Genomic DNA, 25,909 nt, shown 5'->3' on the forward strand with positions numbered 1-25,909 from the left:
CTGTTTCTATAGTTTTGCCTTTTCTAGAATATCATATAATTAGAATCATACAGCATGTAGCCTGTACACTGTATGGTCGGCTTTTTTCACTTAGTAATATGCATCTAAGGTTCCTCCATGGTTTTTCACAGCTTGATAGCTCATTCCTTTTTAGCACTGAATAAAACTCCATTGTCTAAATATACCACAGTTTATTTATTTGTTTTTATAACTTTCAATTTCGAAATCATTTAGGGCTCACAGGAAATTGCAGAGAGTTATTGTGTATATTCCTACCAGTTCTCTCCAATAGGGTAAATAATGATAGTACACGATCAATACAGGAAACTGACATCAGTACACTATTATCTCTGCTACAGGCTGTGTTTAGATTTCACAAGTTTTTTGTGTGTGTTTTGTGTGTGTGTGTGTGTGTGTGTGTATGTTAGTTTTATGAATTTTTATTACATGCATAGATTAGATCTGAGTAACCATTACTACAATTGGGATAAGAACTGTTGCAAAAATAGTTCACTAATATTCATCTATATAAAGAAAACTCCCTCGTGTTACCCCTTATAGTCACATTCTTCCCTAAACTCTAACTCCTGGTAACCACTGATCTATTCTCTATCATTATAATTTTGTTACTTCAAGAGTGTTATATAAATGGATTCATACACTATGTAACCCATTGAAGTTCACTTTTTCCACTGAGCTTAATACTCTAGAGATCCATCTATGTTGTTGCATGGATCAGTAGTTCATTCCTGTTTATTGCCAAATAGTATATTGTAAATATGTACCAGTTTGTTTCTTCACTTACTCCATGTAGGACATTTGGGTTGTTTTTTTTTAAATTTTACAATTACAAAAATTGCTATCAACATTTATGTACAGATTGTTGTGAAATTTTATTTAGAAATGAGTTTTCAAGGGAATATGAGTTTTCATTTCTCTAACATAAATGTCCAGGAGTACGAATGCTGAGTCATGTGGTAAGTACATGTTTAACTCTATAAGAAACTGCCAAACTGTTTTCCCAAATTAAATTTTAAGGAGTCAAATCAATTGATCATTTCACTGGTAATTTTCATCATTATTTTCCTATCGTATAAACGTAAGATTTAATAAATCGTATTCACTTTCATTTTATTTTACTTTCAGAGCAGTTAATATTTAATTTTTAATATGTCTAGAACTTATTTCAGTTATGATCTAAAGCAAGGGTCTAAGTAAAATATTTTTTCTAAATAGTCAAGCAATTATTATAATCCCATTTACAGAATGATCCTTCCCATACCCATTAGTTTATCATACCTTCTTTCTTTATACATTTAATTCTTAAATGGAATCTATGTCTTGGTTATTCTGTACTAAAATCAAAAGCACCAAAAGACAGACTAACATTAAGAGCAAAGGGAGGATTAATAAACAAAGTCCTAGAATAAAATCAACGCATAAACAATGAATTGATACCTTCCGCAATTCAGATGGTCAAACGGACACATGAAGGAAAGTTTACTACAAAATTCAAACAGTTTTGCAAGCTAAAAAGAAAAAAATCACTTTCTTCCAATTATCAAAATAAAACTGCATAAGATCTTCCAGTTTTAGGGAGAAGGTACCTTAGAAACTATATTAATTTAGAGATGAAGAAAATGGGGCTTCCTGGTGACCAACTTTCCCAAAAGTCACATAGCTGGTTAGTAGAGAATCACTTTAGAATTTTGAAAAGGATCTTTAAGGTCAATGACTGGTCTTGAGAGAAGAAATAAGCAAATCAGGAGAGAAAAGTCAAAGACCCCATTGTAATATGTCTACTTTAAATTGTCTTCCTTACAAAATTAGCATCATAAAGAAGGACATAACTGCTTTAGTTCTGAGATACCTTCTTTTTCTGCTATGACTTAAAGAGAAAAGAAAAAAAAAAACAGTAAAAGAACACAGAAATCTTATTTTCTTCCCTTGTCTAGAGTCCTGATAACCTCTTCTAAATGTTCAGTGTACCAGGTAATGTAACCTCTAACAGTTTCCCTGTAATTATGAAGTTCCTATTATTTAAAAATATTCAGTTAATAAAAGTGTGAGAAATGAACACTTGCACACACATACTGATGGTGTGTATATAAACTGCTACAAAGCTTCCAGAAAGCAATCTGCCTATATTATACAAACTCTTAAAAAAAGGGGGGGGGGCAGGATAAAGCAAAATGCTCCAAAGGAATTATTTAAACAAATTATGCTATATCCTTACCATAGTATATATGTAGCCATTAATATCATGATTTTCTTAAAATTTAAAAGCATTCATAATGATGGGAACATGTCAAAAGGACATAAATGTCAGCTTGACAGGGCTCCAACTGGTTAAATCAGTGTCAACTTGAACATCAAAATAAAAATAATTGATTATGATCTAATGAATAAAATAATAAACTGTCAGTCCTCAAAGATAGGAGCATATAAGTAAATAAATTGAAAGCTGGATGAGGAACAGGATGTTGCATAGCTTCAAAATACCTCCTCACAACAAACTCAATTATAAAGGGAAAAACTTTATAGTGGTAAAGCTGACACCTAAGTGATCAAAATGAGTATCACTAGTAATGGGAATATCAAAATCATGTATCAAGGGACAAGATGCAATGAGAACACAGGATCACTTCCAGAATATTCCTGCCAAAAATACATAATCTGAATTGATTCACGAGGAAACTTCAGAAAAACTCAAATTGCACTGTTTTCATCTCTTGGCTACTGTGACTAACGCTGCTATGAACACGGGTATATAACATACCTTTTTTTTTTTTTTTTTTTTATTTTGAAATAATAATAGACTAACAGAAAGTTGCAAAAATAGTGGCGTCCTGTTCACCCTTCACCCAACTCCCCCTAAAAGTGACATCTTATATAGCTCTAGTTCAATAGCAAAACTGGAAATTGACATTGTTGGTACATTATGATCAACTAGACCACAGACCTTATTCAGTTTTCATCATTAAAAACAAACAAACTTGCATTCATTTGTGTTTGTGTGTAGTTCTGTTCAATTTATCCCATGTACACAGATCTGCACATAGGATAAATTGAACAGAACCGCACACAAACCACATCACTATCAGGATACAGAACTGTACCTACTTCCCTGCACCATCACTGTCCCTGAGTAACCATTAATCTGTTTTCCATCTCCATAGTTTTGTCATTTCAAGAGTGTTACATAAATAGAATCGTACAGTATGTAATCTTTTGAAGTTAACTTTTTCACTCACTATATGCCCTTAAAGTCCATTTGGTTGTTGCATGTATGAATAAGTCAATTATTTTTATTGTTGAGTAGTATCCCCCTGTACAGATATACCAGTTTGTTCAACATTCACCAACTGAAAGATATATGGGTTATTTTCAGTATTTTATCATTATAAACAATATATGTACTACATTAATAATATATGCTATTTATATTTAACTAGTATATAAAGATGTTAAGAACATTTATATACAGGTTTTTGTGTGAAGACAAGTTCTAATTTTTCTGGAATTAATGCTTGAGAGTGTGGGTCCTATGGTAGGTGCATGTTTAGTTTTGTAAAAAAAAAAAACCCAAACTATTTTCCAGGGTGTTGTACATTTTACGTTCCCATCGTATTTTATATCTGAAGAACCATCATCTGTGATGTACGTTCCCATCATACTTTATATTTGAAGAAATATCATCTGTGATGTTCGTGGTCAACATATTGCTTTTTTTAAAACTTGCATTGTTTGAAAAATGAAATATTTTATTGGTTCAAGGTCTATTTCAAACTTGGATACTAAGGCAAATACAAAGATCTGAATCAGGAACTTTGTAACAAAACCAACAACACAGAAAGTAATTTTTCTTCCTGTCACACCTTGGCAATATACATTCACTTTTACTCTTAGTTGCAACAGGCTCTATCAGCCTCCCAGACTACGAGCATTTCCATATTTCTCAAAACTGTGTCACCTATTGATGGGAGGAACTTAGGTGCTCATTCTCCTTCACAGGTCTTGGCTCTGGCCCAACTCACCCTTCAGACACCTAAGAGAGTGCCACTCCCAAGTTTCAGCCAAGAATGCCAACCAGTCAGTATGGAGAAGGCCTAAAACCTTTCAGAAAATTCTTCTGTGTCCAGATCAATTCAGTAAAATTAAACTGAAGTTATTATTTATTGTTAATTGAAGTGTTATTTGTATAATGAATTTACCTATTAAGTTTGACTTACACAAATCCACTTTTTTTCATAGAAAATATGGACTTTAATCAGTTATTCCTACTTAAAAGGAAAAAGAGATAGATGAACTACTTTAATACTGTGCCTGGCACATAGTAACCTCAATAAATGTTTCCTTATACTCCTTAATGGACTACTTACTCCACAACACAAGGAATCCTATAATTTCTTTATAACCTGATCAAGTGCATGTGTATGTGCATGTGCACGCTCAGGAACAGGTGTTTATTCAACTTGCAATTTATGTCTGCTTATTCTAAGACCTCTTAGAAGGGAGAAAACACGTAATGGAGTATCCAGAAAAGATTCAAGCTATGGTATATACAAATAGTAGACATGAGGGTCTTGTGATTAGTAAATGGGGTATCTTAAAGGTAGTCAGAACATGGAGATAGAGAATTTGGGCAGGCCTGTACTTTGGAGATTTGTCCATGAGAAATCACATTCTTATAAAGAGACTAGGGGACAATAATAGCCTTTTCAACAAATAGTGCTAGGTCAACTCACTATCCACACAGGGGGTAACAAAATCTTCAATTCTACCTAACATCTTACACAGAAATCAGCTCCAGATAGAATGTAGGCCTAAATGTGAAAGGTAAAACAATCAACCTTCTAGAAGATAATTTCAGAGATGATTTTCTTGACCTTAGGGAAAGAAAGATGTTTTTAAAAAGACACAGAGAGCAGTAATTGTAAAAGAAATAACTGATAAATTGGACTTCATTAAGATTAAAAAACTGTGTTCATCAAAAGAACAACATTGAGTAAAAAGGCAAGCACCGCATGGGAGAAGATATCTGTAATATATGTAACTGTCAAAGAACTCGTATCCAGAATATGTAAAGAATTCCTACAAATCAATACAAGACAATCCAATAAAAAAATGGTCAAAATATTTGAACATGAACTTCATAAAAGCATGTCCAAAGGCCAATAAGCATATGAAAAGTTATCAGGGAAATGCACATTAAAACTACAAGAAATCACTACGCACCTACCAGAATGGCTAAAATTAAAACAAAACAATTTTAACCAAAGCCACTGATGGCAAAGATGAGGAGCAACTGGAATTCTCATACTTTAATGTAAACTGGTATTCTTACTTTAGTGTAAACTGGTATTCCCATCTGGAGAACTGTTAGGCAGTATCTGCTAAAACTGTACCAGGTATATATATACCCCACAAAATGAGGACATATATGCACTGAAAGACATGTACAAGACTATTCATGACAACTTTGTTCTTAACTTAAAATAATCCAAATGTTCGTCAACAGGAGAATGTCCATAAACCATGGTGTATATATACAATGAGATACATGGTAATGAAATGAATTATTATTACAGGAAACTACATGGATACCTATCATATAATGTGTGAAAAAAAGCCAGATAAACACACATACATACTGTATGATTCCTTTTTATGAAGTTCAAAAGAGGCAAAACTAATCTATGGTGGTAATTCAGAATATGGTTACCTATAGGGGGTCGAATATGACTGCAAGGGGACAAGGCAAGTCTGCTGGATACTAATAATATTATCTCTGGATCTAGGCAGTAGTTACAGGGGCATGTACATTTGAAAAAATTCATCTTGTTATATACTTAGGATTTGTGCATTTTGCTGTATGTACGCTATACATCAATAAAAAAAAAGTTTCTCAGAAAATCAACATAAGACTAACAGCAACTACATTACAAGTGAATGAATATATGTATGACCACAGTTATACATATACCATTCTATCAAAAGTTTGCTTGTTTATACCTTGCCTTATTCTCCGACTGAAGGCAATATATATACATCTGAGTAATAGTTAAGATATTGGGGAAAGATCTTGGATTTAGAGTCAGACAGATCCTAGGTTCAGATTCCAGTTTCCTCATTTACTAATCGTGTGACTTTGCCCTCTCTGAGTTTCAGGTTTCTGTCTATAAAAAGGGGCTAGCAGTCCCTACCTTTCAATGCTGTAGTGAGAATTACAGAAAGCAGACCTTTAGTACTGGGCACATTCAGTGTACTCAGTAAGTTATCAACTACCATCACATTTTAACTTTCACCAACTCTGTGGCTCAAATCATAATCTACCCTTTACAAAATCTAAGCCAATGTTTGCTTAGTTGGCACAAACATTCACAGGACTCTGCATATACTTTAAAAGGTCACTGAAAGAAAAGTCACTTAAGAAAAATAATACTAACCATACTAAAGATATATGAAGTTGACTTTATTGCTAATTTCTATAACCAAGACTTAGAAAACAGGAAACAATGCCTACGGTTGAAGGACCAAGGCTATAACATATGAACCAACTCAAGGGACCAGTTTGTTAAAAGATGGAAGTTTTGAAGTGGAACAGGCTAATGCAACCCAGGAGTTCTCACTAGTACCTTAAGTAAACTGGCAGTAGGTACTATCAAGATAGAGGAAACACCACAAGAATAAAGGCTTCTAAGAAGGCGCCTGGTTGGGATGGAAAGGATTCATATTTCTCTAAGACACAGAGGGCCCTCTAGGAATCTTCCAGAATTGAACATTGAAGAGTTCCTTCCAGACAAGCTAAAAACTCACCAGAGAAACTTCTATCTTTTTTTACAGGGCACCAACCCAGCAGCATCAATGAGGACATCAACTTTCAAGGCCAGATAAGCACAGATTACACAATTCAGCTTTACTGAAGGCTCTTCACTCCAAACTAATTTTTATAGGGACTGGGATGGGAGCGTGTGTGTAAAGAATACAAGTAGGAAGAATGGTGGTAAGAAAAGAGAAAGACAAACAACTGTACCTGAAGTTACGCTACTGATGTAAATAATACAAACTACACTAGTAAGGTTTGTTTAATGGCTCACACACAAAATGTCGCTATCTTTTTACCACAATATGTCTGAGGTATATAATTACTTACTTGTTAAATCATTTGGGTGAGTGAAGAAAAATCTTTATTTTCTTTAGAAAAATTTGTGAAAATGTTACATAAGCAATTAACATCAATTTGCATTACAAATGTTGTCTGCTATTGCAGTAGTTCAAATTATTCAAATCTTTACTGTAATATCCTCATGAGAATTTTAAGATACTATACTATCAAAATGTACTGTCAATGAATCTGCCAAGCCTACATTCCTGCTTGTCATCTTGTCATAAAGAAACAGAAAAGTCCTTCTGAGTCATATGACGATTTGGATTTTAGTTAACTTTCTAGTTTTCAATTTGTCTATAGATAACTGAAACGTCAAAAAAGTTTTAATTTTTATTTTCTCTTTTTGAGGGCTTTGTCCTCAGCACATTAGCTCAACAGCAGCTAACAAAACAAGGAGAGCTCCTAAAAATAGATGCTTTTTAGTAAAGAATTAAGGAAGATTTTGTTGTTTGTTTTTAGGACTACCACTCTCCCCTTCAACACTGGCTGCAAACTTTAAGACTACTTAATCAAACGTCTACAATCTCAAAGCTGAATATTTTGAAGAGATCCCATAATTCTTTTGAATTTGTCAATTTAAAAACAAAAGCCCAAGATGTCATAGATATCGACTCTACCAAAATGTCACTATGTTCTCAATGGCATAACATGCAATATTATTTTAAAAATTTGTTACAAAATAGTATATTCCATGTGCTTTCATTCTCTGCTTACACCAATATCAAATTAACATTTATTAAGCGCTTCGTGTCAATACTATGTTAAAAGCATTCATGAATTATCCCATTTAGTCCTCACACTATGCTACGAGGTAGGAATTATCATCATTGTTTTACAGATGAAGAAATAAAAGCTTAAAGAAGTTAAATAAAAAGCTCACAATAGTACAACTAGCAAGCGGGGAATCAGTTACAAGCCAGTAAAATATTTGAAAACTACCTTATTGAAGATATAACTAACTGACAGTAAATGTTAGAATTAAAGAGTCCTCCCTAAAATGTTTGATTGTTCAGAAAAAGGTTTCTGAAACTGCCACACAAACTTGGAAGGAGAAAAAAAGATGCTTACAAGCTAAGATGAAGAACATATAACCAACAAAAATGCCAAGAACTCTCTTGTTTTAATATTAATGTGGTAAAAATATAGTAAATGAAAATAAGTAGCAAATATCTTTATACCTACATTTATCAAAATGTCAGACTGCCAAAAGTGACAACCAAATTTTCTTCCTTATTCTGATGTCAATGAAGATGATTCATAAAAGTAGATATATATAATGTAAACGACACGAGCAGCAACACAACTCTTCAATGAATGTTGCTAAACAGCAATACGAGATCATTGTATATAAACTAGTTCTCAATAATCCCCAAGTTTTTTTTACTGCATTTTAGCCTTCTATACAAATCCAGAAGCCATTTTACTTGTGTTTGTATAGTTTCACAATAAAAGTTAAACAAGATAAAAACATCAGAAACTGTTTTACCTTTTAACTTGTCAAAACAACTGACCTTATTTGAGAGTTTACTAGTTATTTTTCACAAAAAGTACTTATAACTGAAATCAAATAAATGACATTGGATAACTTAATAACAAAGGAAACAGAACAGAAGCAGCAATGAGCTGCATTAGTCCTTGGAAAACATTTTTCCCCAGGACTCTCTGCTCTTACTATATTGTTGCAGAATACTCACTCTAATTTTTCACCCTAATATTCCTAAAACTTTACAATCTCAAAGCAGGAACTACTTCAATTTCATGCCCCTTCACTAATAGCTTGCTTACATACACAACATTGTCTACAGGTAATCGTTGGACATTCTGTTTTCTTTCTCAATTGCTTGCTCAGGGGGGCTCTTTGAATTTCTCCATTACTACTGATGCTCTCTCATCAGTCAGTAAATGTTCAGGACTCTTCCATCCTCAATTCAGAACAGAACAAAACAAAGCCCTCCCTTCCATGCCCTCCCTTCTAGCTCACCACCAAGCTTCTTGAAAGGGCCTGTCTATTCACTATCTCTACTTCCTAAGCTCCCACTCACTCCTCAACCCAGCATGATCTGGCTTGTCCTAAAATTGAATCGCTCTTACAAGAATTACTTTACTTGAGCACAAAAAAATGGAAACGCGTAGGCATAGGCCTCTGTTGTTGACCATGTGTCCTCCAGGGCCTGGCTCATAAGTAGGAACTGAACACATTACTGTATTAGTGTTCTTGCTGGGGCATTTATTCCACTGACTATTCTTGAACTGACTCCTCCTCCACTCTCCTACTATTTTCTATACCCCTAGCTCTTGTCTCCCAGTGCTCCACCAAATAAGTTAGGAAATATCTAAGTTCAATCTAAGTAAGTGTGATCTAAAAGAGGCTGGCCTGAAATGTGACACATGTGAAAGAAAACAAATGCAATCGTTTGTGCTACAATATGTCTGAAGAAAGAATATACTGAAAGGGGTAGTACTCATGCAAGCTAGGGGGAAAAAAACAGCTAAAGGACAAAAATGTGTTCAGATATTTTTAACAGACCATAATTTTTTACCTTTAAATCATGTAAGCAGTGAATATCTGCTTCGATTTGCGGCAGTTTCTCAGCGTAAGTGGACACGTCAGCTGTTGTCATCAGAGCATGATGCTACTCTGGATAGTCCATCTAATTTCCCATGCTCTTGTTCTCTGTTCCCAGCAACTTTCTTTAGCACTTCATGTAAAGTTTCCCACAGATTTTATATTGAGCTGACATGAATAACAGACATGCTTTGAAAGAAATTTCTTGCTGTAAAGTTTTAAATTAGCATTCCGGTCAAGACTGATAAATTAAACCTCTAGAGCCCAGGGAATTTGGGAGTAAAAATGCCTACCTACTTTGTGGACTTTCAAAACTAAAGACACAACTCTAGTCTGTAACTAAAATATATACCCTTTGGCAGGCCCTTGCCAGCTGCCCTTCCCTTAACAGTGCTACTCTCTATTATTTTAAATGCCTACCATGAGAGCAGCTCATTTTTTAGAGAAAAATGCATCTAGTAAAAGTTATAAAACTGCAACCAAATATAGTTAGAATTTGATTATCTGAGCTAATGTGAAAGGAAGCAGACAATGCCCTACATAGTTTAAAACTCACATATTTGGCCTTAAAATACAACCTATGTAACAGCAGATTTCCCTCACAATCTATGTCTATGACAAGTGCTATTAGTCTTACTTTATTTAATTTGTTCCTTGACTACCCATCAACAGAGAAAAAGGTGGCCTAGAGACATGTGAGGAACAGAAGGAAACCAGACAATGATCTAGGCTTAAAAACAATCACTAATTAATTATTCACAGATAATAACATGTAATGATATTCCTGGGGTGAATTATCATAAAAGTTTGTTTGGTTGAAAAATAAAATATAAACACATCCCAAAATTGTGCTCATGATACTATGTGTGTGTGGTATACACAGGTAATGCTGCAAGTGGGTCTACCAATAACTTCATGAGAAACTATGGAAGGAATTCCTATGGCAAACGGAGTTCTAGCTGGTTGACTTTTTAAGTGTTATAGCTTGGTTTAAAGTTTTACTTTATCTTGAGAGACAGAAAGGCTAAAGGGTAAAAAGAAAAAAAAAAAACAGGCAACATTTATTATGTGCAATACACCATTATACCTTTGGTTAGAAATTATTTGAGAATTAGCCTGTCATATAAAACAGAATGTTTCAACTTTTTCCCCCTGTAACCCACAGAAGAAATACATTTTGCATGATGGTCCAACATATACAAACATGCATTTTAAAAAAAGTTTCTCCATACAATATTTACCCCAACTTTCTGCATGCTGTTGATATTTTTAGATCTCTTTCTTATCCTAAAGCTGGTCATGATCCCCTAAATTGTTTTTACAAACCTAAACTTATAGACCAGAAATAGGTCACTACCCAAAGTAAAAAAAAAAAAAGAAAAAAAGAAAAAATCTGGCAAAAGGGACACTGAAGAATTTAGAGAAAATGATTAAAACTAACAGTCAATTTCCCCCAAATACTGTTAGTATCACTGAGGTTAGGGAAAGGCAGTGGAGACTCTCCATATAGGTGTTGTGAACAATGTCAGGTAATTAAAACAAAAAAGCAAAAAAGTAAGGCTGTGACATTTGTCCATAATTTTTCTCTTTAAATTATGTAAGCGGTGTAATTTTGGCAACTTAAAACTTCTGCAGTATTTCCACTCTGGGCATTTTCCAAGCCAACAACTCTCTGGTAATCAGTTTTACAAGAATAAGTCATTTTATAGTCTCAAAGCCATTGTTTAGTCTGCTACAAGAAAAAAAAATTTCAAAATATTTCTGTAATAACTCTTAGCACAGAATTTGTATTGGTCATGTCAGTACGCCTATGACAATGACAAGAACTGTTTGTATGCATCAGTTTTGTTCTAGGTTTAACCCACCTCACAATAATACTATCATTTTCTTTCCTTCTGATCCACTTCCTCTAACTCCAATTATTCCAGCATACAAGAGGAGGGAACAGAGTTTCTTTTAGAACAAAGAACTCCTCCTTGATCTGGTGCTTACAAAGACAAAATATATTCTTAAATCACATTATTTAAATGAACCAAGTAATTTGATAAAATGAAAGTGTTCCTTTTCTGTTTATAAAAATTTGCATAAAATAAGAAATACTATTTATTTTCAAATTCATACTACCCTCAATCTCGGAAGCAAGCCACTTTAAAGATAAAATTAAAGATATTATTGGTGGGAATACATATTGGTTCACATACTCGAGGCAATTTAGTAATCTATCAAAAATTTTAATGCACATACTTTTGACTAAGCAACTTCATCTGCAAAAATGTATCCTACAGACTCATTCATATATGCATAAAAAGATATTTCCATAAAAATGTTAATCCTCCATTATTTTTTAAAAAGCATCTGAAAACAATTTAAAGATCAATAAAGAACAGGGTAAATAAAAAGTATAGCCATTAAAAAAAAAATAAAGCTATATGACTAATAAGGTGTCTATTTCTAATAAAGTAGCATTTCTAAGAGGCATTCTCTCTTGATTCTCTTACCTTTTTTTTCTCCTTCAATGGATCTGCTTCTTTTGCCTACCTCATAAATGTCAGTGTACCCCAGGCCTTGGCCTCCCTATATTCTTTCCCTGGAAGATATCATTCAATTTGTTTTTATATGCTCATAATGCCCAAACCTCCATCTGTGAGCTGCCCAACCTCCAGTTCAGCCTACTCAAAAGCCTTTTGTAATGTATCTATGTTATGTCCCCCAGATATCTCATATTCTCCAATTTCAAAACTGAAGTTCTTGATTCAAAAAACAGAAACCATTTGTTTCTATACAATATTCTGATTTTTATGTCCAGAAATCTGAGTATTACCCCTGACTGCTCTCCCTTTGCTAATCCCCTCCCCCAAATTAAATCAACTACAAATTAAATTCTTAACATTTCTTAACTATATTAACATCCCATGACCAATACTTTATTTCAGGGCCTCATTATTTTTGGCCAGGATCACTGCAAACCATTTAAAACTCTATGTTGGCTAATATACTCCCTCTTTGCTTCAGCCAGACAAAACTATCCCAACTCCTCCACTGGCACAACATTACCTCTAAATTGTCACACATGCCATTTCTTCTAATTTCCTATTCTTATCTGTCCGGAGAACCCATTTACTATGTCTTCAAAACCTATTCAGGCATGAAGTTTTCTGTGAAGTGAGATCGCCAATATTTAGCAAGTCACTATGCGATGGGTACTGTGCAAGGTGCTTACTCACACATTAACCAATTTAATCCCAATCATCCATTTTATAGATGAAGGAACAGGCTCAGAGAGGTCAAATAATCTGCTCAAGGTACTACAAAGAGGAAGTACAGAAAGTAGGGCTCTAACATTAAAGCCAGTGTTCTTCTCATTGTGTCAGGTTGTCTGTCTGAATTAAGCCTTCTTTATATCTACGTCTTTTATTATATTTAACAAAGTGAATCAAATTTGTTTCCATGTTTGTCTCCCTTAGTAGACCACAAACCAATGCTTCTTAATCTTAGCTTTGAATTAATTTTTTAATAGAATAGGTTGGGCCTAAATATCTGCATTTAAAAAAAAAGTTTCAAAGATGATTCTGATGTTAGCGAAGCTTGAGAACCATTATGTTAACCTTCCAGAGGATAAGACTATCACAAGACTTTATAATTCTGGGGATGACATAATGTCTCTAAACTCACTGCTAAAGGTAAATCAACAAAATAGTACTTTTTTCTTATAGTTTTCTTTTACAATTATTTTGATTATACAAATATTTTTTAGTTCTGTCATACACATTTACCTGAAACTATCACTAAGAAATTTAACACTCATAAGACTTCAAAAACAAGGACTTTACAATATTCAATCTTCAATATCTTTCATAAAAATGAAACTTGGAAAATTTCCTTAAAGGATCAAATTTAAATTACTGCAATAATTCTTGAAACAGATATAATGATGTACATAATTTAACTGTTATACAATTCTCAGAAAAAATAAAGCCACACTTAAAAAATTAATCAGTTTCATTTACAGTTGAATATTAAGAAATGCATATGTGAATAACCGTAACAACAAAAGAAATTTTTCTTCTTCCAGAGACCGAGGTCACTGGTAATCTGATTAAATTCCATACTTTTTATTTAGATGTAACACTTGCACTGTGCTTCAAGAAAACTTCTGAAACTAAATGAGATAGAAAGCTATCATTTGCTGGTTCATTATAATATAGAGAAAAGAGTCTGAAATATGAAAGGAGTGAGAAGAAATGTTGATTTAACCACAAGTAAAAAGTACTAAATATTCAAACAGTCTGTTCGGGTTCCAAGTAAGAGAAAATTTGAATTTGATACCTGAAACTGTTGGTACAAAAATTTTTTTTTTTAAAGCAACAAAGATGGCATTAAAAACATTCAGTGTAAAAAAGAGTTAAATTATTTCTTAGTGATAGGGTCATTACTTCTTTCTTTCTTTCTATCTATCTATCTATCTACCTACCTACCTACCTACCTACCTACCTACCTACCTACCTACCTAGGTACCTACCTTATCTATCTATCCATCCATCCATCCATCCATTTATTTATTCTTATTTTGGGTGAAACAATCCTTAGTTGACCTCACAGATTGCAAGGACCTTGTCAGCTTACAATCCCTTATTTTGTATTTTTTACGCCTACAGCACCTGGTCATCTTAGGTGGTCTCCCATCCAAGTACTAACCAGGCCTGACCCTGCTTAGCTTCCAAGGTCAGACGGGATCGGGCTTGTTCCAGGTAGCATGGCCATAGATAGGTCATTACTTTTTATAAGTAGCTACTAAAAACAAAAGCCTTAAGAAAATAAATCAATGCTTTAGATTTTGATTGTTACTGCAGCAGAAATATTTTATCTGCAAACTGTCAAGGTCGGCATTTCTGTTATCTATACAATAAAGATGGGATATAAACCACAGCAAAACAGAAAATACTATAAAACATAAGCAATGACTAAGAAGAAAACAACAAAAACACCTAGGGAGGGTGAGTGAGGCAGAAACATTATTCATTTTATTCATTTAAAAAACTGTGGTTTCGTTACGATGTATGCAAATTTAAAGATCCTATGCTTAGAAGTCTTGCTATGAAAAGTATTCTTTAAAGTTAGCATTTCAAGAATAAAAAGATGTAACTTAGGAATGGTCTCCTCTATTACCAAAATTGTTAATTTTACTTTTCATAAAAATAATTATTTTAAGTTGTTTTGTTAAAAAAAATCAGAAGTGCATTTTTAAATGCTTTTTCAGTATTTATGGAGATAATTACATAATTTTTCCTTAGATCTCATAATGTAACAAAAATATCAATACTTGTTTATAATTGTTTTCAGCTTATTCAATATTTAAGGAAGCCCAGTTTGTTTTCTGATGCAGGAAGAAAGCTGTTTCCAAATAACCAAATAAGCATTGTGTAAGATTACTCAATTACACATGTCAAACAGAAGTATATAACATATTTGATCTAATTTACTCTTTATTTTCATTTTTACAAGTAGGCTTTAATAAAAGATGAAAGATTTATACAATGTGAAGAAAAACCAGAGTACTGAAATTTTCTTATAAGTATTAAACATACCCAAATTAGCAAATTTTTTGATTTCATCCAGGTTCCCTTTTCACAACTCACACCCAGACAATCTTATCCACCTAAGGATTTAATTGCCACATTCTAGGACTCCCAGATTGATCCCTACAGCTCAATCCTCAAACCTGAGCTTCAGTCCAGCCAAGCCAACTTTCTACTAGGTCCTCTCTACTTGAATTCCTCAAGACCTCTACCTGAGCTTAACAAAAACAGAGCTCAAGCTCTTCTTTCCTCAAATCTGGTCTTTCACAGCTCTCTAATTCAGTGCGCGAATGGCCCCACCACTCATCCAGGTACTAAACCAGAGACTTAAGATCTCTCCACGCTCCACTATCTCTAAAGAATGATTTTTATCTCATAAATCCCTCAATTCTGGAATATCTCTTTCCACTTCCCTTGACTCCATTCTGGTCTAAGCAGACTTTCATCATCTAAACTAGTCTCCTTGACTCATTTAATCATGCCGAACACAAGTGATCTTTTTATAAGTTAATCTGATCATGCAGACCCTGTTCTTGTGAATAAGATTTTTAAAAAATCTTTAACAAAGTCAATAAGCCAATCCCATCTCTTCAGCCATATTCCTCCTCCCTACTCTCATTATTTTCAATGTTCTAACCTAAGCCTTCTTTCAGTTTTTGAAAAGCAGACAATAACATTTTTTTTTATGCCACAAAGCCTTTGCACCTACATTCCTAGTGCCTAAAACATTCCCACATATCCTTCAGTTCTTAGATGAGGGGTCAATTCCTCAGGTAAGTTTCCTAATACATTGCTCCCAAGTCCTCTTACATACATTTCTATCAGAGCATGAGAACTGTAGTAAGTTATAGTTTGTAATCAAACATTTACAATTTAAAAAATGACTGTGCAAACTGTGTACACTGTAAAAAACATAATGACAGGCTTAAATAAGTAATTTTTAAAAACCTATTTACTACTTTCTAGAACAGAGAAGTCAATCTTACATTTCTTCTTCATAGACATAAATCAGTGCCATGCTCTAGAGCAGCATTGTCCACTTGAAATACAAGTTGTATATACAATTTTAAATTTCCCAGTAGCCAATTAAAAAGAAACATGAATTTAATTACATTTTATTTAACCCAAAGTGTCAAGAATATTTTTATTTTAACATGTAATCAAAGTAAAATACTGGCTTTTACATTAGTTTTCAAAAATTGGTGTGTATTTTACACTTACAACATTGGACTAGCTTTATTTCAAGTGCTACATGTGGCTAGCGGTTACTGTACTGGACAACAAAGTTCTAGAAAATATTCTATTTCCTGTACTTAAGTAGTCAGAGTTATTTTAAAAAGAGCATTAAGCAATTTTAACCTCATATTAAAGAAGGACATGTCTCACATTTAAAGCCTTCAAAAAATTTAAATTATGCAAACCTGCATATTTATTGATCATCTGAGATTACAGAAAGATGACTTCTCTCAATTCCTGCTGACAGCAGTAATATTGTTATTACAACCTTTTGGCAAGCAACTGGTTTTTCCTTTGACTTAGCAACTCCACTTCTAAGACTCAGTCCTATGGAAATAACCAAGGACAAAGGCAAAGGTTTACATCCATATGTGTTCAGAAATGCTTTTCTATGATGGCAAAACTGGAAAATCCCAAATAATCTCTAAGAAATAGCAGAGATAACTTAAAACTCACTGGATGGCATTCCACACAGCCATTAACAATAATCATGTTTTAATGAATACTTAATAACATGAGAAATGACCATAATTTAATAGTTAAGTAGAAGAAAAATCTATGCAATCTGATTCACCCATGTATGTGTATATACATATACGTATATGAATAACATATATCCAAGGGGGGGAACAAAACTAAAAAAAACCAAAATATTAACAATTACCTCTTTGCAGTGTGATGACTAGTGATATATTTCTTCTATTATTCCTTTTAATATTTTTTGAGTACTACTATGCACTAGGCATTAAAAAAGATGGGTCCCTGCCATCGAGAGGCATACCAGTTTTCTTTATACTTTTCCACACTTTCCAAATTTTCTATAATAAGTATATTACCCTTTCATAATCTTAATAACCATAAAAATAACATAGAATGGATGCTAATTTTGGCAAATCAGCTATAAAGCAACATTTTGGGGTCAGCTAGGGAAGAATTTGAATATGGCCTTGAATACTGGTTTAGATAAAAGTTTCCTGACATGGTAAGAGGAGTCTAGTTCACTAAAACAAAACTAAAAACCTAAAAAAACAGTATGTTCAATAAGATTCATTTTGGTAAAAAGTGCACACATATATGGAAAGATATGTACTAAACAGTTAACAGTGGGGATCTCTGGGTGGTAGAAAATTTTTTTTTTCTATAATACTCCTGTATGCTTCTGTGCTAAAAGACTTTTTAAAAATTAAAAAATATATATACATCCACTATTACTGAACTTCTACGACATACAAAACTGCTAGATTCAATAAACAGCAGAACTGAGTAAAAGGAGTCATCGCCTTAAAAAAAAAAACAACTAACAATTAAGGGGAACAATTAATACAACAGTAAAAGTAATTAATGCAAGGTAGAATATAAATATAATATGGAGTAAAAGGTAGTTATAAGGACTCTAAGATCTCCCCTGACTAGGAAGAGGAAGAGTGATGAAATGAGGAAAAAGCTTCATGAAGGAGAAAGAATTTGAAATGGGAAGAATCTGAAATTAGATAAAGTATGGGGCAAATGTCAAGGAGCTGGAAGTTACACAATAGAGTTTGGTTAGAATGCAAGATATATGAAGGGAGTAAGGCAGTATGCCAAGCGCCTTCAAGTTCCAGAAGGTAATAACTAAGTTTTTTGAGTTTAGCAATGAGTAAATTATTAAAGGTTCCAATTTGAGAAACTGTCCCACCACTTCTCATCACCTCTATTGCCACTATCATCTTGTTTCAAACTGCCACCATCTCAGATTAGCTGCATCACTGTAACCACTTCCTAACAGAATCTTCTTCTACTCTTGCCAGATCCTTTTAAAACATAGATTATGTCATACATCTACTAAAAACCCTACAATGGCTTCCCATCTCACACAGTAAAAAGCCTGCACCACTGGAATTTCTACCAAGTTCCTATGCCACTGTGCTCTCACCCTCTAACTCTGATTACATCTACTGTTTCTCCACTTGCAATTTCTTGGATATTCCAGGCATACTTCTGCTTCTACCACTCTTCCCATTATTCCATCCACCTCCTTCAAGTCTTAAGACTTCTCTGACCCAATCCTATATGAAATAGAAATTCCCACCAACCTCCCACCAACCCCCGCTCAATGTCGAAGTCTGTACTGCTCTATTCCCCTAAACTGATTCTATTTTTCTCCATAATACTTAACATCATCTGTCATCTCTATATTTGTCTCCATAAACATACATAAACAAGCATGTGTGCACACAAACATATATAAAACTGAAGCTCCACAAGGGTTTTTTTCCTTGTTTGTTCATTTCAGACACATAGAACAGGGCCTGACATCCAGCAAGTGCTCAATAAGTATTTGTTGTATGAAAAAAATAGGAAGAGAATACATGGTGTTAGTATTTAGTGGAATGGTTTGTGGCATATTGTAAATATTTATACAAATAGAATCTACAGTGAATTTATTCTAATTTACTTGATTTTTCTCTGAGAACTATTCACCAAAATAGTGCTTGTAAATTAAGCTTTGAGTATACAACCTTTAAATTATTAGCAGTTTATCTTTGCAAAGTTTACTTAACTTAGTTATTTGGAATGGGTGATGGTGACTAAGGAATGCTAGGACAGAGTCTTAAATCTCCTTTTCTTTATATTTTATTCCTCCCAAACTAATGAGTAATGACTCCCCACCTCCCAGATACTGTATACTTTTACACCTTTTCCCTTTCTCAGGGAACAGATCTAATCCAGACCTATGAGTCCCTATCCTAGGGTAAGGCCAGAAATAGAAACTAGGAGTGTGATGCAGGGTTGTTGAGATGGTTGGCAGCAATCAGAGGAGCCAGGCAAAGGGAAGTTATTGCCAAGAAACCTCAAGAGGGCAACGATACTTAATTTAAATACTTTCAAGTTATAGGTTCCTTCTATTTTAAAAGGAAGTCAACACAAAATAATAACTAATTCCTTCCCCATCCTCTTTTAAAACATACTATGCTGAAAGACATAGCAATACTTAAATAGCTTTTTAAGTGAAAAACTTCAACGTTTTAATTATGATTTCATACCTACAACAAAGTTTATGGGGGTAAATGTAAAGAATGATCAAGTATCCACCACCTAGCTGTGCTGAATCTTAATCTTTTTACCAAATCTGCTTCAGATTTATTTTAAAGACAGTAAAGCTATGGTTGAAAACCCATGGCCCTCCCTTCCTAGATCCTTATCCCTCTCCAGTTCTCCAGAAGTAACTTTTATTCTGATTCACTATCATTCCCATGCATGTTTTTATACTTTTGCTACATATTCCATGATTCCAAGAAAATATATTGCATAATTTTGCGTGTGTTAATAGTATATTATTTCCTGTCACCTACCAGCTGTTTGACTTTAGGTGAGTTACTTAACATTTCTGTGCCTCACTTTCCTTTCTGAAAAATGGGGATAATACTATCTACTAGCTTATAGAGTTGTGAGGATTGAATGAGTTAATACATTGTAATAAATCACTTAGAAAAGTTATCTCGCTCATAGGAAGCAGTGTATATCAGTTAGTAATTATATAAAGTTGCAAAAGGACCTGTGTTTGTGTGTGTGCACGTACGTATGTATATGTGTGTGTGTGTGTATATACAAATGGATTGAGAAAAGATTAATTACCAAAATGATATATGTAATCCAGATAATACCAAGTATTTTCAAAATTGCATAAAAACTAGAAATACTTTAGAAGTTCAGACAGGTAAGGTTCACTAGCCTACTTAAAGAGAAATTGAAAGTGCTTACAAATGGTTGGTAACACTAAATTAGAATACAAACGTTTGATTTAAATAATTTATAACTGTTTAACAATACCTAAATACTTAACGGCCTCCTGTTTTGGGTGTAGGGTTGGGAAAGGAGTATAATCTGTCAATATAATGCTATTTAAAGACTTCTTAAACTGTTAAAGGAGGCACTTAAAATTTCACACAAAATTAAACATTGATACTGTAATTTTCTAAATTTGTTTTTAACTAACAGTAAGCAGAACAGATTAATATTTTAAATGACATAATATGATTCACCTAGATTATAAGATTTTCGTAAAGGCAACTGGATTCCGTAAAATTTATCAATGGAATTATGGACACATTATCTTTGTTGCGATGTGGGATTATTTTTATAACAGTCTCTAGATCAAAACCTTGGAAAACATCAAGACTTAAATGCTCTACGTATTTTGTGAATTCTAGTCAACTTTAGAGCTTTTTTAAGATTTAAAAATATATCTATGCTTTGAAGATCAATTAATATATCTGGCTGATACAAAAATAGAGGAATTAGGTCTAATGAATATTTACTAGGTGCCACTTACTGGGCTAGACGTTTTACACAGGATCTTTTAATCACGGACAAAATTAGAAGACAACCAAAGATACTTTGTTTAAACACATATACTTCCGCAAAGAGTTAAAAATGACTACTACAAAAGCCAACATTCAAGCCAGGAAAGCGCATAAAATGTAGATAAACTGTACAAACTTGATTAACACAATTGTGTTGAAACATTGTTTCCCCTAGAGTTAAGCACATATCTGTGTCTAAAAGGTTAACTGAAAGCAACAATTAAATAACATCAGGGATTAAACTGTCCCCTCTTCCCATCCTCCAAAAACCAACCAACCCCCCCCCAAATCTCGAGTACGATATCATAGCTAGTTTTTAAAAGAGAAGATTAAAGTTCAAAAGTAAAGTTCTACTTTCTTCTCCTAAAGTGAGAACTTTGCTTTTCATTTATCTTCCCCGTCCCCTGCCGTCTACTAATAAAATATTTACGAGTTAATCATTTCCTGGCTCCAAAAGATTCAGTGGGAAACCAAGCTATAACTTGCATTAACCAACAAGAGAAAAACCTAGCCATGCTCGGTACTTTCCTAATGAAGAGAGGGTCCTATCGCCATTCACCCTATACTGTGTCCCTTAAGGGCCCAAGCAAGACATCAGCACCTGCCGAACTGGGAGCTTAAAGAATAATGGTCCAACTTTTCAAATGCAATCCAGGGAGAAGACGCAGATTATCTCTTGAGTAGTGCAAGAAGGAAGCAGGTCCTCTCAGGGCCGTCTCCTCTGCCTGCTGGAAGATTCAAAATTCGCTTGCTTCAGAGACCCTTGGAAGGAGTACACTCCAGTCGCGGCCGGCCTCCGGCCTGGGAGAAACAGGCAGTGTTTACACCTGTCACGAGGAGGGGCGGGGGGTGGGGGGAGAAAGAGAAAGCCCAAGCAAGCCCCAAACTTCTCAGCAGCTCCGGGGAGGGAGCGGCCGGCGCGGAGCTATGAGCAGCTGGAAAGAGAGGGGCAGGAAGAGTCGGCTGCGGCTGGGGAGGTGGGGACAGCTCGCACTTCCCCGGCGGCTGCCCAGGGCAGCGAGGAGGAAGCCGTCCGCTTCGGGCGCCGTCGCCGGCTTCCCCGCACCCGCCGCGGAAGAGGGCAGAGCCCAAGCCTGGAGCCCGCAGGCCCGCAGAGCCAGCGCCGTCCCCGTAGCCCTCAGCTCCGCGGCAGACAGGTGCCCCCGGCCGCGGCGAGGGGCTCCGGCGGGTGGGCCGGGTCCCCTCACCCTCTTCGCCGAAGCGTGGCTGGGGGAGCAGACGGTGGCGCTTACCTGGGTCGTCCGGCGCGGCCGCGATGGGCATGGCTCAGGGGCCCGGGGAGGAACTAGCTCCCCGGGGAAGGACCGGCTATTCCGACGCGGAGCTGGTGAGAGCGGAAAGCAAGCTGTTCGCAGCCCTGTCAGCGAGGCAGCGCCATGGACGCCCACCCGGAGTTTCAGCGTTGCCGCGGGACCCCCATCCCATTACCCTCCGCCCTCTTCCGTCGCCGCCGCCTCCACCTCCTCCTCCGCGGAGACCCCCCGCCCACTCCACACACTCTCCCATCATGCAGCGGGGGAACCGCTGCCGCCTGTACGTCATTTCCGGCCGCAGGTGGTTAGGTCGAGGCTGGGAGCTGGCGGTGCTGGGGGGGACGGGGGGAGAACACTCCAAGGGAATTGGTGTCACAGTAAGCTTACCCCGCGCAGGCGTTGTCGCGCAGAGCGCCGGCCGCCATTTTGGGTGAGGGCAAGTTGCCCTTTTCCTTTACTTCCTTGCGAGTCATCGAGCTGGGGAGGGCGGGGGACGGAGAGGAGGAAGACGTCCTTCCTCTGCTGTTCGACGAGGCAGCGCTCCCCGCCGAAGGGTAGGCGCTCTTCACCTGGTTAACGTTAACGTTCAGCTCAGGACCAAGTAAAGCCTCTTGCTCTCCAAATTGCAAAGGGTTTCAAATACAGAATCGTATCTTCTCCACCAAAAACCTACTGGGGAGCACTGCCTTTTTCTCCCCGAAAAACGACTTTTCATTTACCGTCTAAGTCCCTTCCTCTTTTTAATTTAGGTATCAGAAGAGGAAGCTGATAACAAATAAAGAGATTTTATAAATTAAACTTAAGATGGGAAGCAAAAGAGAAAGCAGCCGCCGTTCTAACAAATCGTCTTCGAGACCAATAAAAACAAAATACTAATTAGAGATTTTGCTAATGAATGGAGAAAGAGGTCGTTTTTCATAGATACTGTCGGGGACTCTGATGAAACGAAAGAAATCAAATCAACTGCATTTCTCTACCAGAGTTCATAACATTCTTCCATCAGTCTTGAGCAGTTGATCATTAGCATTTTTATAAGCTTTCCCACTCCTTTATCATGAAATATTAGAAAACCGGCCACTGTAAAATTCAGACTATAAGGCTACAAGGATTATTGTTATCGTCCAGGATGATGAGCTCGCGGTCTTACCCTACAAATCACGAGCCCTGTCGGGTGCTCTTCTCACAATTGACAAACCTGTATCGGTAACCTGAATGATTTAAAATAGTTCCGAAGAGCAAAGCTCAGCAGCTACGCAGAGAAACAAGGATGGAAAACACCCTCTTCAGCCACCGAGAAGTGTCCACCCCTTTAAGGGGAGGAATTACACAATTCAGGGAAGGTACGGACAAAAGCAGTTCATCACGGTTTATCCCGCCTCTGCAAATGTTCTAGACAAATTAACTTGGAGCGTTAAAATAGACCAGCATTTGTCTCTACAACTCAATCGCTGTAAGATATATGGAGACTGCATCACTTTAAATTGGAGTATCAATTGCTTTGTTTGGTGCTGGATATTTTTGTTATTGTTCAGTCACTAGAGCGAGAAAAATCTATATGGCTTGTCAAATTTATTCCTATTGTATTTCGCCCCCTGCTGGTTTAGCTCTGGTGCAAGCTTAAATATACCCACATATATGTCACTGTAAATGTTTATTGACCAGGAAGGAAAGAAAAAAAGTATCTGTGTGTAAACTGGAAATTAATTGATTTTAGATGAACATATACTTGTTTTAATCCAATAGCTCTACTAAACAGAAATATCGGAATAATGAAAACATATGGCAAAATCTTAAAGCAGACCCTACAGTAAGAAAATGTTTAAACTGAAATTTAAACATGAAGACATTAAAAAGAAAACCCTGATTTCAGAAAAATATCTTCCTGATTTTTCACATAACATATGACTACAAAATGATGATTTTTGTTAGGTAAATGCAGAAGCCAATCATTTGAGGACAACGATTAAGAAATTAGCGTTCAACTTTGTCCGTGGAACTTGAGTAGCTATTTGACCAGCTGACTTGTGAGTGCAATCAATCAAGTAATCTTACACGTGATTCTGAAGACACCATTTCAATACTATATGAAATTATATTACAAAAGTAAAGTTTTTATCTCTAAAAGTTTTTAAGGTGATGAATCTGTGGGAAATATACTGACTAAAATTCATTGCATTTGGTTCCAATGTGTTTACTTTAAAAAAAAAAATGACCATAACTACATTACCTAAGATTTTGCATCAAGAAAAGAATAAATGACCAGTTATCATTTGTTGTATTTACTTTGTTTTTTTCTCCAGTGCAGACTTTTTACAAAGTTGTAATTGTAACGTTAGTTGATTTCGAATCCCTTTTTTTCACTTAAATTATATCGTAAGCATTTCCTCCTATTAACATTTTATAACATCTTAATTTTAATTACATACATAATATTGAATGAAGTAGATATACTATAATTTATCCATTATTCTATTAGTGAATATTTTACATATTACAAATAATACTTTAATGAATATTTTTTTCATGTGGCTTTGTCCAGTTTTAGGAATTTTTTCACAGTATAAAAATGATTAAGCCAAAGGCTGTGTATGTTTTATTGGCACTTGATCTCATATTGTTTTCCAAAAGACTATCAATTTACAATGCCACCAGTAATATAGAAATGTACCAAATTTACCACCTTTTCACCAGCAGTGGATAATAATTAAAAAAAAAATAGATTGAATTCTACTTTATAGACTAAAGGTTGAAAGGAACTTAAACTCATCATATATTGTATAAGAAATCAACAAACAAGCACAAAACCCCAACAATGTGTTCTGGGAAAGTAACATACATACAGCTATACTTATGAACAAACTCTATTCAAATCACTTTTTATTCAAAATCATTATGATTTTGTATAAATTACTTAACCTCTCTGGACCTCAGTCTCTTTACATGACAAATGAGAGAGCGAAACTAGACCACATATTCTCAACTCTATTAGGACAAATAACTACTGTATATAGCACATATATTTCTTTGAGAATATGGCCAAACCTTTGGCCCTTTCTGCAGAAAATGCTCATCCCACACAGATGCTCAAATTTCTCAGATCCCCCGTAAGACTCATTCATGGAAAAGGGTCTATGAACCACAGCTTAAGAAACCCTGCACCAGATGATCTCCAAGGTTCTTTTCATATCTAAACATGTTTCTGTGATTTTATTTTATAACCCAGTAAACACTTTCTGGCTAAATAATATTTTTTAGTGGATAAATAAATTTTGATATAGTCATAGATCGATTACTATTCAGCAATTAAATAAATTAGAGCTGTAAGTATCAATATGGTTAGATTATAAAAACAAAAATGAATGAATTTTTAGAATGAATGAGAATTTTTCAGTGAATATTACTTTAAAAAATAAACCAATACTTTTTTATTTTTGGATATACATTTTTATGGTAAAATGTAAAAATATGGACTGGAATTGATATACACAAAAGTCATTAGGGGCTAATATAGAACAGGTCAGAAAGCACTAAAGAAGACTATCTGTAATTGCAATGTTTTATATCTTCTAAAAAAATCTGATGCAAATGTGACAAACCATTTACACTTTTTCCGGTGTTATTGACAACAATCATATATTTAACCTGTACACTTGTTTTATGATCAAACCATTTACATTTAATTCTATGTGGAGGATACATGAATATTTGTTTTATAATTCTGTTACACGTTCTATATGCATTTT

The 25,909-nt window shown here is 35.0% G+C and overlaps 2 protein-coding genes and 1 pseudogene across 6 annotated transcripts in view; 1 reads left to right on the forward strand and 2 right to left on the reverse strand.

The window, feature by feature from the left end:
* Positions 1-22,422, reverse strand: part of AFTPH (aftiphilin) — a 58,030-nt gene extending 35,608 nt beyond the window's left edge. For 2 of the 3 annotated variants that reach the window (XM_039886992.1, XM_039886993.1), the window contains exon 1: positions 22,146-22,274. The gene's annotated coding sequence lies outside the window, so the exon portion shown is untranslated. Of the gene's footprint in view, positions 1-22,145 lie in introns of all 3 variants that reach the window. The other variant, XR_005658198.1, reaches the window with a different exon arrangement.
* On the reverse strand, positions 14,384-14,502 carry LOC120622445 (uncharacterized; annotated as a pseudogene).
* On the forward strand, positions 21,753-24,444 carry LOC120621584 (uncharacterized). 3 transcript variants are annotated; one of them, XR_005658199.1, is made up of 2 exons: positions 21,753-23,506; positions 24,096-24,444. XR_005658199.1 is itself a non-coding variant. In XM_039886994.1 (2 exons), the coding sequence occupies exons 1-2, from the start codon at positions 21,820-21,822 to the stop codon at positions 22,933-22,935; spliced, it is 744 nt and encodes a 247-aa protein (XP_039742928.1). In that variant the 5' UTR covers positions 21,753-21,819; the 3' UTR covers positions 22,936-24,444. The 3 variants fall into 3 exon arrangements, 2 of the variants coding, with proteins under 2 accessions (XP_039742928.1, XP_039742929.1); XM_039886994.1 differs by having other exon boundaries at positions 21,753-22,543; positions 22,916-24,444; XM_039886995.1 differs by having other exon boundaries at positions 21,753-22,446; positions 22,916-24,444.
* Positions 24,445-25,909: the final 1,465 nt, after the last annotated feature.

Source organism: Pteropus medius, unplaced genomic scaffold, assembly GCF_902729225.1.
Source record: "Pteropus medius unplaced genomic scaffold, Ma_sr-lr_union100, whole genome shotgun sequence".
In the NCBI taxonomy this organism is placed as follows: Eukaryota; Metazoa; Chordata; class Mammalia; order Chiroptera; family Pteropodidae; genus Pteropus; species Pteropus medius.